This window comes from Myotis nattereri (assembly GCF_964212035.1).
Source record: "Myotis nattereri genome assembly, chromosome: 9".
Lineage (NCBI taxonomy): Eukaryota > Metazoa > Chordata > Mammalia > Chiroptera > Vespertilionidae > Myotis > Myotis nattereri.
In genome coordinates this window covers 41377483-41392550 of record NC_138084.1, presented here as the reverse complement: position 1 = coordinate 41392550, position 15068 = coordinate 41377483, and the positions used below count along the sequence as shown (strand labels likewise).

General features: G+C 41.3%; 2 protein-coding genes across 2 annotated transcripts; both read left to right on the top strand.

Annotated features, from left to right (window-relative positions):
- Nucleotides 1-152: 152 nt before the first annotated feature.
- On the top strand, nucleotides 153-1115 carry LOC308525482 (olfactory receptor 52K1-like; the record flags this gene model as incomplete). Its single annotated transcript, XM_081100296.1, has 1 exon — nucleotides 153-1115. The coding sequence occupies one exon, from the start codon at nucleotides 153-155 to the stop codon at nucleotides 1113-1115; it is 963 nt and encodes a 320-aa protein (XP_080956422.1).
- Nucleotides 1116-10880: 9765 nt separating this feature from the next.
- LOC308524099 (olfactory receptor 52K1) lies at nucleotides 10881-11825 on the top strand (the record flags this gene model as incomplete). The annotated part of the gene is made up of 1 exon (XM_081098250.1): nucleotides 10881-11825. One exon carries the CDS (start codon nucleotides 10881-10883, stop codon nucleotides 11823-11825), a length of 945 nt encoding a protein of 314 aa, XP_080954376.1.
- Nucleotides 11826-15068: the final 3243 nt, after the last annotated feature.

The following is a 15068-nucleotide window of genomic DNA, read 5'->3' as shown; positions in this document are numbered from 1 at the left end:
ATTTCTTTTAAATTCTGGAAATGGGATCAAGGGTTAATCCTCTCAAGTGAATGATTAGGGATTGAATTTGAATACTATAATTCATCTCACATTAGATATTTTCTGGGAGGGCCCTGTGGAAGTAGAAAACAGGAAGAAAAATTCCAGTGGCCATGTTACTCTCCAACGTCACCTCAACTCATCCAGCAATCTTCTTGTTGATGGGGATCCCAGGCCTGGAGCATCTACATATCTGGATCTCCATTCCCTTCTGCTCGGCCTATACTCTGGCGGTGCTTGGCAACTGCACTCTCCTCTTCATCATCCAGGCTGATGCAGCCCTCCATGAGCCCATGTATCTCTTTCTGGCCATGTTGGCAACCATTGATCTGGTCCTTGCTTCTTCAACATTGCCTAAAATGCTGGCTATTTTTTGGTTTAAAGATCGAGAGATCAACTTCTATGCCTGCCTGGTCCAGATGTTCTTTCTCCACTCCTTTTCCATCATGGAGTCAGCAGTGCTGCTGGCCATGGCCTTTGACCGCTATGTGGCCATCTGCAAGCCACTGCACTACACCACAGTGCTGACCAGGACCCTTATCACCAAGATTGGTATAGCTGCTGTGACTCGGGCTGTGACACTAATGACTCCACTCCCCTTTCTGCTCAGACGCTTCCACTACTGCCGAGGACCCATGATCGCCCACTGCTACTGTGAGCACATGGCTGTGGTAAGGCTGGCCTGCGGGGACACTCGCTTCAACAATATCTATGGCATTGCAGTGGCCATGTTTATAGTGGTGTTGGATCTGCTCTTTGTTATTTTGTCTTATATCTTCATCCTTCAGGCAGTTCTACAGCTTGCCTCTCAGGAAGCCCGTTACAAGGCCTTTGGGACATGTGTGTCTCATATAGGTGCTATCTTAGCCTTCTATACACCTGTTGTCATCTCCTCAGTCATGCACCGTGTGGCTCGCCGAACTGCCCCACATGTGCACATTCTCTTTGCCAATTTCTATCTGCTCTTCCCACCTATGATTAATCCCATTATCTATGGGGTCAAGACCAAGCAGATTCGTGAGAGAGTCTTAAGACTATTCCTGAGAAAGGATGTGCAAATGGAGAGTGAGGCATAGGTGAAGAAAAAGTGGTGCAAGTTGAATGCAGGAGTGGGGGTATGGATATGATAGAAAGTGGAGGCTATCAGAGTCTCTATGGTTAGTTCTTTCTTGGTATAGCTAAAAAATGAAATATCCTGAAACTTATAGAGTCACCAGTCTGACCAGGATTCATGGATCTGTGTCCTTTCGTAGCCTCTGGATTCAAACTGATGACTTTTCTGTTTCTTCAAAGAGCCCACTGTTCTATCCTGGGCTTGACAAAGGCTTAACCAACTCTGCTCTTGGAAACATCACCTAAAGACACAATGATGCTTTCAGCTTCATTTATTAAGAGAAGACTGTGAGAATTTGAGTTTCAATTTTAAGTCATTGGGATTTGGTGGACTATCCACTCTGGATTCATATAAGGACCAACAATTTATCTGAGGCAGGAATGCCTATATAGTCTTATAGTTGGTGTTCAATATCTTCCTGATTACTACTAGTTTGGGGGAGCTCATAACCTCCCAGGGCTACAGGTTCCAAGTAAGACAGATTTGCTTGTTAAAATTTATTTCTTCAATTGAGTCAGCCTATGTATTCTGTGACTTCTTTTGACATCTATATCTTCATGCTCAATACCTCTCATTAAAGACTTTGAATAAGATGTCTTCTGACATTTCCTTATAGCATGCAATCTTGTCTTTACACACAGATCAATCTTATGTTTTCACCCAAGATATGACTTCTTCATTTATTTACTAATCTACTCACAAAATATTATTGAGTTCCAAATCTGTGCCAAATCTTTGCTCGGGGTTCAGAATACATAGATTTCTAAGGGAGGGATGCTACACATCTATGTCCTGAAATAAAGCAGGAAATTCTAAGTATAAAGTTGTGCTCTCTAAACTTTTCATCTCAAGGTTCAGAATTGTGAAAAAAAAAAAAAAAAAGTAGGCAAGCAGATGGGAGATAGGGATATTAGCCTCTGTCTCTTTCTCCCTATCCCCATGTAAATGTACACAATAGATAATTCCCTTACTATTAATCTTGACAATTGGATTTGTGAGGCCACACAAACCTTCATACACCATCTTCCACAAATGCATCCATGTATTTTTATCTTGTGACTTCCTTATTTCCTCAGAGACTACTGTGTAGTAATTACATATTTCTATTTCTATCTGTCTCTATCTCTATATATCTGCTTATACATATTTAGCTTTGAAAGATGATTTAAATGCCCATATCAGATGGGGTATGGAAGGTTGGAAGCTGTCAAAGAGGGGAATATATTGCAAGAACCATGTATTATTTCCTATCTCTGCTCTCATAATTGCCTCTGGAAAAATAAAAGTTGTTTTACCACTAGTTTTTCGTTGGTTAAAAACTTCATGCTTGAACACAATCTTATTTCCAAAACCAGATAAAGATACTACAATAAAATAAGATTATAGACCAATATCCTTGACAAACAAATGCAAACATCCTCAACAAAATATTAGCAAACCAGATCCAGCAATACATTAAAAAGATCATACACCATAATCAAGTGGGATTTATTTCTGGAATGCAAGGTTGATACAATATCTGCAAATCAATTAATGTAATACAATACAAAAACAAAATGCAGGATTAAAAACCACATGGTCATACCAATAGATGGAGTCAAAGCATTTGACAAAATACAGCACCCATTTATGTTAAAAACTCTCAGCAAGGTGGAAATAGAGGCATCATACCTCAACATTATAAAGGCGATATATTACAAACCCAAAGTTAAATTATACTCAATGGAGAGAATCTAAAAGCATTTCCTTTAAGATCAGGAATAAAATAGAGATGTCCACTTTCACCACTCTTAATCAACACAGCACTGAAAGTCCTAGCCACAGCAATAAGACAAGAAGAAAAAAATAAAAGGCATCCAAATTGGAAATGAAGAAGTAAAACTGTCATTATTTGCAGATGACATAATACTGTATATAGAAAACCCTACCGAAACCAGTTTGGCTCAGTGGATAGAGCGTCGGCTTGCGGCTTTCCTTGGATAAGGGAAACAAAAAACAAACAAAGGGTCCCAGGTTCGATTTTAGTCAAGGGCATGTACCTGGGCGGCTGATCGATGTTTCTCTATCATGGATGTTTCTAACTATCTCTCTCCCTTCCTCTCTGTAAAAAATCAATAAAATATATATTTTTAAAAAAGAAAACCCTAAAGACTCCACCAAAAAACCTGTTAGAACTGATAACTGAATTCAGTAAAGTAGAAGGATACAAAATTAATATTCAGAAATAGGTTGCATTTTTATACACCGATAATGAATATCAGAAAGGGAAACTAAGAAAACAATTCCATTTTCAACTGTACCAAAACATAATACCTATGAATAAATTTATCCAAAGAGGTAAAAGGTCTGTACTCAGAAAATTATAAGGCACTGAAGAAAGAAATAAAAATAGATATACATAAAGAAAGCATATATTGTGTTTGTGGGTAGGAAGAATTAACATCATGAAAATGTAGTACCCTAAGCAATTTATAGATTTAATCCAATCCCTGTAAAATATTAGTGGTGTTATTTTGCAGAACTAGAGCAAATAATCCAAAAATTTATATGGAACTGCAAAAAAATCCTGAATAGCCTCAGCAATATTGAGAAAAAGAACAAAGTTTGAGATATCATGCTGCCTGATATCAAACTATACTACAAGCCCATAGTAATCAAAACAGCATGGTGGTGGCGTAAAAACAGATATAGATCAATGAAACAGAATAAAGAGCTCAGAAATAAACTCATGTCTATATGGTCAATTAATATTTGACAAAGGAGGCAAAAACATATGATGATATAAAAACACCTAATCAAGAAATGATGTTGGGAAAATTGGACAGATACATGAAAAAAAAAGAAAAGAAAAGAAACTAAACCACCTTCTTACACCATACATAAGAATAAACACAAAATGGATTAAAGACTTAAATGAAAGAATCAAAGCCATAACAATCCTAGAAGAAAACATGAGCAGTAAAATCTTGAACATTTCTCTTAGCAATATTTTTTTCTGATATATTTCCTTGGATAAGGGAAACAAAAAACAAAGAAAACAACAACAACCAAAAAACAAATGAGATTACATCAAACTAAAAAATGTTTGCACAGCAAAGGAAACCATCAAAAAAACTAAGAGACAATCTATCAAATGGGATAACATATTCGCCAATGAGACATTTGATAAGGGGTTAATATCCAAAATTTATAAAGAACTCATACTACTCAATCCCACAAAAACCTAAGTAAAAAATGGGCAAAGATCCTGAATAGAGACTTCTCCAAAGAGGCCATACAGGTGGCCAATAGACATATGAAAAGATACTCAATGCCATTAATCATCAGAGAAATGCAAATTACAGCCATAATGAGATATCACCTCACACCTGTCAGAATGGCTAACATCACTAAATCAACAAACAAGTATTGGCAAGGATGTGGAGGAAAGGGAACCCTTATGCACTGTTGGTGAAAATGCAGATTGGCCCAACCACTTTGGAAAACAAAAAATTAAAAATGGAACTGCCTTATGACCCAGTGATTCCACTTTTGGGGATTTATCTGAAGAAACTCAAAACAAGAAAGTGAAAGAATATATGCACTCCTATGTTAATTGCAGCATTATTGACAGTAGCTAAGCTATGGAAGCAACTTAAGTGCCCAGCAGTACATGAGTGGATAAAAAAGCAGTAAAAATAAAAAATATATATCTATATATCTGTATATATCTATCTATATCTATCTATATCTATATATCTATATCTATATCTATATATCTATATCTATATCTATATCTATATATCTATACCATAGGATGAAATCTTACCATTTGAGACAGCATGGATATACCTAGTGGGTATTAACCTAAGTGAAATATCATCCATCAGAGAGAGACAATTACCATATAATTTCACCTATATGTGGAATCTAAAGAACAAAACAAACAAACAAAATTGAAACAGACTCATTGACACAGAGAACAAACTGGTGGTTGCCAGAGCAGAGGGGCATTAGGACTTGGTGAAAGAGGTGGAGGGATTAAGAACCACAAATTGATAGTTACAAAGTAGTCATGGGGACGTAAGTAAAGCATAGGGATTAGAACATACTAGAGGCCCAGTGAGTGAAATTGTGCGAGACCCAGACCTGCCGCGCACCACGGAACCCATCAATGCACCTCCTGGTGACAGGTCGTTTGGTCGTTATGGCATTACAGTCACTGGCTTTTTATAATATAGATAGTTACCAAAACATTATCAATAATATTTTGGTAACTACATATGGTGCCAGTTGGGATACTGGAAATATCAAAGGGAACACTACGTGAATTCTATGATTGTCTAACCACTAAATTGTACACTTGAAACCAATCTATATATGTAAAAGCCTAAGTGACCGAAAGACTGAATAACCGTGTGACTGGTCACTATTACGCACACTGACTACCAGGAGGCAGACGCTCAATGCAGGAGCTGCCCCCTGGTGGTCAGTGTGTTCCCACAGCAGGAGTGCTGCTCAGCTGACCGACCTGTCCCAGCAGATCACCAACCTGGTGGCAGCTACTCACTCCCTCAGCAAGTCTAATATCTGGAGAACGCACCGACAGACTGGCATGCCACTGGCACAATCCCAACAGCGCACTGGCCTCCTGGAAGTTGGCCTCGGATACCATGGCTGCTCCCCCTCCCTAGGTGCTCCTCAAGGAAGAAACGATATAGAAGCAGCTGCCAGGTGACTCCCTACAACCGGCGCAAACATCAGTGGGATGGATCGGGATCCTGGGCCAGTACAAGTGTCCCACCGCTTGCCTGGAGGGCTGATCCCGTCGAGATCTCCCCTCCCCCCACCAGGATGGGCACCAGACACAGGCCTCTTTCTATCAGGACTGACTTGGGCGTAAGCCCACCGCAGGTGCAGTGGGGCCGGGATGAGCAGGAGCGGCAGGTAGAAGCGACAGGCAGCATTGGACTGCTGGTTTTGGCCCAATTCCTGCAGGCCACACTGAGAGACACCACCCATGCATGAATTTGTGCACTGAGCATCTAGTACAAAATAAAATTGAAAGAAAAGAATACTCAGAAATAAAAACAAACTTCTAGCTTGTTTCTTTTGAGCATGGTTGGGACAGGTAGAGTGCTTTAAAATAGCAGTAAATATTAACAACATACAAACACACACAGAGAGTAGCTGGAATTGCGGCCCTCTGGGTCCTTGTCAGACAGGAGTTGGTTGCAGTTTTTGTCTTAATGAGGTTCTCTTTCTTAGGAGACACTGCAAGGAAGGGGTAGAGGAAAGTAGACACATATCAAAGACAAAGGCCCACGCAGTCTCTATCTGAAGTGCTCAAAGTCTCTGGAGTGTTAAGCACAGCTGGTTCCTGGGAGGCCTGACTTAGCACCACAGAGGAGGTGGGGATGTAATCTGCAGGACCCCCAGAGGTGGGAACTCTGCGTCAGAGTGGTCCCCTAGAAAATAGGCCAGAGTCTTCCATGAGTCTCTGAGGACCCTTCTCACATGCAGCAGTATTTATGTCCACATCCTTTTGGGAGAAGAGCAGAGGTTTGTGAGGAGAAAGCCAGGTTCTCCTCCCAACTCTGTCCTTCCCAAATGTCTTTCACTGGAAGATGAAGGCTACATTGGACTATGGACAGACCTGGACTAGCAGAAACAGGAAAGAGGTGACAGGTGTGGTGAGTGGGAGAGGATGGGGGCACCTCAATTACCTCTAACACTCAGTTCTAGTCTTAGGCATCAGCTTCCTGCCTGCTCCCTATTTCTTTATTGCCTCTACTTTGGCTCTTCAATTGAAGAAGCATAAGTCTTGACAGTCCAACCCAAATGCTATGTCTACATTCTCCAGACACTCCCTCCACTACAGAGGATTTTTGCCTCCTTTCTGTGCCAAACACTGTGGTTCAACTCCAAGCAGTTTTAGCTGATTATACCAGCTTGGATCCTGTCACTTCCTACCTATCATTTCTCCTCTCACCCCACCAGTATCCCTGTTCCAATCGGGAAGCTACTGCATTAGTCAGGAGAGAGAAAATGAGGCCTGAACTAGGAAGATGCAGGGAGAGGTAGAAATACATTTCCTGTTGGCTCTTCCACAAGCCACATCCTTGAAGGACCTTAGGTGAGTGACTATTTTCCCATCTCTGGATCATACTCATTCAGATTATCTTTCTGATACCCTCTTATGATAGAAGTGTAGGCTACAAAGTAGATGCTAGTGTTGAGTACTCTCTGTCCATGGAGACCCATTTAAGCACTTTGGGGAAAAACAAAGAAATAGACAAGTCCTCTGATCTTGTATGGACATTTTGACTTCAGAAACATAGTACAGGCAGGATAAAGCATTCACTGCAAAGCAGGTTCCTATGTTCTGGATGGTTGGTAAGAAAGACTGGCTCCATATACTTCCCTCTTCTGAGATCCTTATTCTAGGAGGGGTATTTTTTATTTTATTTTATTTTATTTTATTTATTTATTTTTGGTTAATCCTCACCCGAGAATATTTTTCCATTGAATTTTAGAGAGAGAGTGGAAGGGAGGGAGAGAGACACAGAGAGAGAAGCATCGATATGAGACACATTGATTGGTTGCCTCTCACACACACCCGGGCCAGGGCCAAGGATCGAGTCTGCAACTGAGGCACATGCCCTTGACCAGAATTGAACCCAGGACCCTTCAGTCCATGGGCCAATGCTCTATCCACTGAGCCAAACCAGTTAGGACTGGTAGGGGTATATTTTTGATGAGCTTCAACAGAAGTAAGGGTCATGTTCTATTGGATAACCTGTGTTTGGGGGAAGAAATTGATAGAATAGATAACTTTTTGTTTGTGTGAAGAAAGATGGATCAGTCACAGGGTGGTTACTTACGTTTAGTATGTAGAGAGAACAAGTCAGGGAGATGTAAAGACTCAGAGGTAAAATAAAATATGTTCAATTTTGTTGAAAAAAATGCATATTTCTTGAGGGTGAAGGTGCAACAGTCATTTATAGACTCTCTGCTATGTACCTGGCACTGAAGATATAACAGCGGGAAAAAAAAAGTTCTTGCTGTGTTTCCTACAAAGCCAAAGTGCTTTTTTTTTCTGGAAAAGATGTGCAAGACAGGGAAAAATACTTTCCATTGAGAAGATTTTAATCTGATGTGTCACCAAGGTTGGTTGGGTTTCTTAGAACGTATCTCCTAATTGAATGTTAAATGGGAAGATAGCTTATTATTGGATCAGCTAGGGATATCTGAACACAGTGAGAGGACATTTTCAACTTTGGTAGTTCATTCTTCATTTGGTGAAATATTCAACACAATGTGTGTGCTAGAAGCTGCAGTTACAGAAGTGAATAAGGCAGTCCCTTTATTTTACAATAGGCCGGTGTTTGTGGAAGGATAGAAATTGGAGCCCAAAGACAGAGCACACATTTTAAAAGTCTTGTTCCTGTAGCAAATGGGACATGATGGTGTCTTGAATAAGTGTTGTGGTGATTGAAATGGAGTAGGCAATTTTGAGAGTTTCTGTGGAGGCTGATCCAATTGGACCTGCTGGTGGATTGAATATGGTGCAGGAAGTAAGGGTAGATAATAATTCTGGGTTGAACAACTAGTTGGAGAGAATATTATGTACTGACGTATGGAATGCGCATAGAGGGATGAAGTTAAGATTCCTGCCTCAAGCACGATAGGCTGAGATAGCTGTGAGACTGTTACATGGGGATAGTAAATTGAGAGTTGGATATACTAGTCTGTGGCTAAGAGGGAAGATATGATATGGAAACATATTGTCATACTGTTGGGAGCTGATAACAAAATTCATGGTAAACAAGTAGAACACTAGAGAGGATGATTTAAGAACATTTCTGAAGCAATATTCTCCTTTCTCTTGTAAATTTTGTTTTCCTTTGTTACTGGATAAATTCTCTTCAGTTTGATAACATGCCTTTTTCTTTTCCTTCTTAAAAACAATTGAACACACACACACACACACACACACACACACACACACACTTCCCTCTGCAGCTGCCAGGGCCTCTTTACTGTATGCCTTTGCAGAAACCTGAGCCAAGTTAACAGATTTCAATTTCTCATTTTTATCATCGAACTCCATCAAATCTGGCTTTGCCTTCATCTACTCTATCAAAAATTTTTCTTATCAAGGTCTCCAACACACTGCACTTCTATATACAAGCCCAATTCTTTGTTTTGGAATTATTTGACTTATTGGTAGCATCTGGTTTAGTCATTTTTTCCTCCTCCTTAGTCCACTACCTTCAATAACCTATTTGGACAGCACGTCATCTTGGAAACTTTTCTGATAGGTTGCCCACTCTGTCTCTTTTGCTGACTCTTCCTCCATTCAGTCCCACTCCATCTCCACTCTCATTTTAAAAAAATTATTTTTTTTATACTTTCATTAATTTCAGAGAGGAAGGGAGAGGGAGAGTTAGAAACATCAATGATGAGAGAGAATTATTGATTAGCTGCCTCCTTCATGCCCCACACTGGGAACCGGGCCCGAAACCGGGCATGTACCCTGATTGGGAATCAAACCATGACCTCCTGGTTCATAGGCTGATGCTCAACCACTGAGCCATGCCAGTTGAGCCATTTTTAATTTTTTGATATAACTTCATACTGCTTTCCACAGTGGCTATCCCAATCTGCATTAAATACATAATCTTATGTAATGCTCATGAAAACCACATTAACTGGATTCTATAAGAGAAAAGTGGCTGTGTAAAAACTGGGCAACTCCAGAGTTTAAAGATTTGACAGAGGAGAAAAATCAATAAGAGAGGAGGGAAAGATGAAAGATTAACAAAGGGCATTTGTTACGGAAGTCAGATATTAGCTTTGCTAAACATGAGAGTTCTGCGATGAAAATAAGGGAGCTAGAAGATGATTGGACGAAGAGCCACATGAATAGGGAGCTTAACATGAATTTAGATGGAAGAGAACCAGAAGAAGAGGATCCTTATTTTCTTAGGAAGTTTAAGGTAGGGCTGTATTTACAGAAATTTGTGGATGGGGAATGTACCTGGAAGATATATCTGAGAGTAGCTCTCTCTAGTAGAACTTTCTGCAATGATGGAAATGTTTTGTATCTGAATAATCCAATATGGTAGCACTAGTCACATGTGACTTTCGGCACTGATACAGTGCTAGGAATAACTGAGGTATTGAATTTCCATTTTATTTTAATACATATAAATTGCTACATGTGGCTAGTGGCAGTACTATCTAATAGTGTAGTGCTAGAGAAAATATACAAATTGTGCAATTAATAGAAATTGCAGGCTTTATTCAACTTATACAAGCACTCAAACCTGAGATTTTAGGACAGGAAATTGGCTTTTGTGGTTGTGAGCTTAGCTTGATTATCATGTAGTTTGGTGCCAATGTATGTTCTAAAGAAATGCATTTGTTTAAACATATTTCTACTTCTTTTAACAGGGTATTCCTGAAAACACCCCAAACACAGAAAACACTACCTTCTCTTCATTCCTTTATGAAAGCTGTCTTGTGATATCAGTTCTAATCATCTTTAATATTCTGTCTACTCAATGAAATTTAAAGTTCCTTGAGGTAATAAAATATGGATTATGCTTTTCCATTTTTATGAGGCCTAATAACTGATTATATTTAAGGTCTGGCAATGGGAACAAGAGCTAATCCTCCCAAGAAGGTATATATAGAAGGTGAAGGGGCCCACAAAAACTGACAAGGGAAATTTCCAGAAGTCATGTCAGCCTCCAATATTACCTCAACTCATCCAGCTGTCTTCTTGTTGGTAGGAATTCCAGGTTTGGAGCACCTGCATGTCTGGATCTCCATTCCTTTCTGCTTTGCCTATACTCTGGCCCTGCTAGGCAACGGCACCCTCCTCTTCATTATCCGGGCTGATGCAGCCCTTCATGAGCCCATGTACCTCTTTCTGGCCATGTTGGCAACCATTGATCTGGTCCTTTCTTCTACAACATTGCCTAAAATGCTGGCTATTTTTTGGTTTAAAGATCGAGAGATCAACTTCTATGCCTGCCTGGTCCAGATGTTCTTTCTCCACTCCTTTTCCATCATGGAGTCAGCAGTGCTGCTGGCCATGGCCTTTGACCGCTATGTGGCCATCTGCAAGCCACTGCACTACACCACAGTGCTGACCAGGACCCTTATCACCAAGATTGGTATAGCTGCTATGACTCGGGCTGTGACACTAATGACTCCACTCCCCTTTCTGCTCAGACGCTTCCACTACTGCCGAGGACCCATGATCGCCCACTGCTACTGTGAGCACATGGCTGTGATAAGGCTGGCCTGCGGGGACACTCGCTTCAACAATATCTATGGCATTGCAGTGGCCATGTTTATAGTGGTGTTGGATCTGCTCTTTGTTATTTTGTCTTATATCTTCATCCTTCAGGCAGTTCTACAGCTTGCCTCTCAGGAAGCCCGTTACAAGGCCTTTGGGACATGTGTGTCTCATATAGGTGCTATCTTGTCCACCTACTCACCTGTTGTCATCTCCTCAGTCATGCATCGTGTGGCTCGCCGAGCTGCCCCTCATGTACACATACTCCTTGCTATCTTCTATCTTCTTTTTCCACCCATGATCAACCCCATCATCTATGGGGTCAAGACCAAGCAGATTCGTGATCATGTGCTCAGTCTATTCCGGAAAAAGGCTATGTAGATGCATACTTTTTTCTGTACTCACCAATCCAATACTGAGTGGGTGCTGGACTGAAGCATAGATGAAAGATTTCAAGTAGGAAAGTTGCAGTCTCTATGTTTGTTAATTCTCAATAATGACAAGAAAAATGAAGTGCCAATCTCACAGATTCACCAGTAAGATCCAAACAGGTGTGTCCCACAGTCTGTCTGTTAGCAGAGGTTTGACTTTCCTATTTTCATAGACTCATCACATGGTTAAAAAAACAAGAAGCCTTCCAAAGTGCTATTGTCATATCAGTGAAAGATAGTAGGAATATTGGCTGAGACTGGGTGAACTCTTCATCCAGACTATGAGTGAGGAACTGAACCCAAATTTTGTTATCCAAAGGCTAAAACCACATATAGTACTGAAAATAATTCCTTATCTCTTTTGATAAGTGGTTTTCAGCCTCTGACACTCTTTGGCCTACTACTGTTGTAGTGGCTTTACAGTTGGACAGCTCCTTTTCTAAGGAGACTTACTCCTTCTACTAAGTCAGTTCCTTTCTGACCCATAGTAATGGGCAATTCCTTATCACACAACTAACAAAGGAGTCTTGGGATATCACTCTATAAAAATTTATATTATGGTAACTTACTTTTCACATGCATATGCCTTTTGTCTCCAAAATCCTTACTAATATTTATTATATGAATGCATAGGAGAGCTGAATAGATTGTGGAAATATATTCCCCTCTTAAAGATGAGACTACTGAAGCTCAAGAAGAAAATAATTACAATATGTAGTTGTGATAGATTATTACTGTTCACAGATATTTACTATCCTGTTCCTTTCTCCCTGAAGGGGAATTTCCTTACTCTAGGAATGTTAATTCTTCCTATGGCTTTCTTTGGCCAATAAACTTTGAGTGGCCTTGAGATGTGTCATAATAATCAGAAGCTTTAAAATATGTTTGTGCAGCTTGGCTCAGTGCTTTTCACCTCGCTACAAAAATGAGTATGTTCCCGAACAGAGTTTTTCCTTCAACCTAGACCCACGATTGAGAAGATACACGGAGCACTTATGAGTCTAACTCACTGCCTGGAACACAGCCAGAGCTGGCCCACAGTGTTCATATAACACGAGCAAAGAAGGTTTTGTTACTTTTTATGTAAACTACTGAGATTTTGGAGCTGTTTTCTGGAATGGTGAGTTCTTTCTTGCACTCCAACGTCAGCTCTTGCATGACAGTTCAAGACTCCAAGTACTTAAATAAAAAAAAAAAAAGAAAATCCACTATTTCTTCTTCTAGCATATCCTAAAAAAGAATTTCACGTATCTGTCTGCTTTTGTCTCCTTACACAAACTCTCACAACTGAACATTACAGAGTAAGAGTGATCATTCTGGTCAGTTAGCACAGGGTCCTATAACTGGGGTGAAGGTATGAGCATTAGAAAGATTCAGAGTGGGCACAGCCACGGACTTGTGGGGATGTGACAGCAATCTGTTCAATTAACAGTACCTGAGAATCTAGTAGGAGGAGGTTATTTCCAACAGGTAACAATGTGAAGAAGCACCAAATTACAGCGCAAGATGTGTCTGGGGTCAGAGGCCAGATAAGATACAAGGAAGCAGGAGACAGTGCCTGCCATGATGGCAATCTTATAAAAACCCATTCATCCCCTACTGCAGTTTTAAACCTAACATAAGGAAGGGGGTGATAAGAAAACTCCCGGGGGAGATTTTGAACCTGTATCAGACTAAATTATATATTGAAATGGACTAAGAAATAATTAAAGTGGACTGGATTTGGTCAGAAGTGCTATCTTCTATAACACATTGATTTTATTTTTACTCTAAATCCTATTGTGCAAACAAAAACATAACCCTGAATCAATGACATATTTTCACAACTAAATCTGTACTATAATTTTTCTATTTGCTATACAAGGAACTGTTTAGAGGTATTTAGCCTTTTACTGTCACAAGACTAGTTATGTGAGTGCGTATCACTAATTGGATACATGAGGTGTACATGAGTGGGTGCTGGGCAGCCAAGGAGAACAGAAGAAAGCTGGCTCTGTTGCTATGGCTTTCTACAGAGAAGCCAAGAACAGAGTTTTCAAGAGTGGAGGCTGGTACATTCCTGACTGAGGCACAATTGCAAACATTATCTGCTTTTTCCAGGAACTAGTTCCAGCTACTCTTCGGCCTTATCATTCTCTCCTGGGACTTTTACTGCACAATAAAATGCTGTTATTTTTAAGAGGCAAGTTGTTTTTTCTTTATGCCAGGCACTGGCATTTTAGATTCATTATCTTAATACATCACTAGAGGTCCAAGGCAGGAATTCGTGCATGGGTGGGGTACAGCAGGCCTCTGACCCCAGACACATCGGGGGCGGATTGGGGCTGGACCTGTTGGGAGGAGGAAATGGTTGGAGGTTGGCTGGCTGGCCCGCCCTAATCGGCGCTCGATCAGGGCTGGGCTGGCTGGGGGGAGGGGCCATGGGCGATTGGTCAGCAGGCCCCACCCCTGATTGGGGTTGGGAGGCGTGGCCAGCCATGGGGAGGTGCTGTGGACAGTGGGCCAGCCGGCTCTGCCCCCGAATGGGGTGGGTGTTGCTGATTTGGGCCAGTGGCCTTGGGGAGAGGCCATGGGTGGTTGGCCACTGGTCCTGCCCCTGATCGGGGTGGTGGTGGTCGATCTGGGGTGGGGTTGGGTGGGGCTGAAGGAGGTTGGTCAGCCAGTCCCACCCCCTATTGGGGTTGGGGGTATGACCAGGGGTGGGGCTGGCCAGGGGGAGGGGCTGCTGGAGGTTGGCCACTGGCTCCACCCCTGATCAAGCTGGTTTGCTGGCCACAGTGGGCGTCATAGTGACAGGTCACTGGCTTTTTATATATATAGACTAGAGGCCTGATGCATGAAGATTCGTGCAAGAATAGGCCTTCTTTCTCCTGGCTGCTGGCACTGCCTTCGCTCAGGCCTGGAGCTGCCTTTCCACCTTCCCACGCTGCCCAGTGGCCGGCAGCGGTTGGGGAGGTATGGAACACCTGCGGTCCTGCCCCACCCCAGCAGCTCAGCGCCTGCATATGTAAATTAACCAGCCATCTTGTTGGGTTAATTTGCATACCCACCCCAATTGGCTGGTGGGAGTTGCAAAGGTACTGTCAATTTGCATCTTTCTTTTTTTATTAGTGTAGATTATAACAAACCCATAAGGAGTTAGTATCATTTTCAAGGAGAGGAAACTGAGGCTTAGATTGTGCAACACATCCAA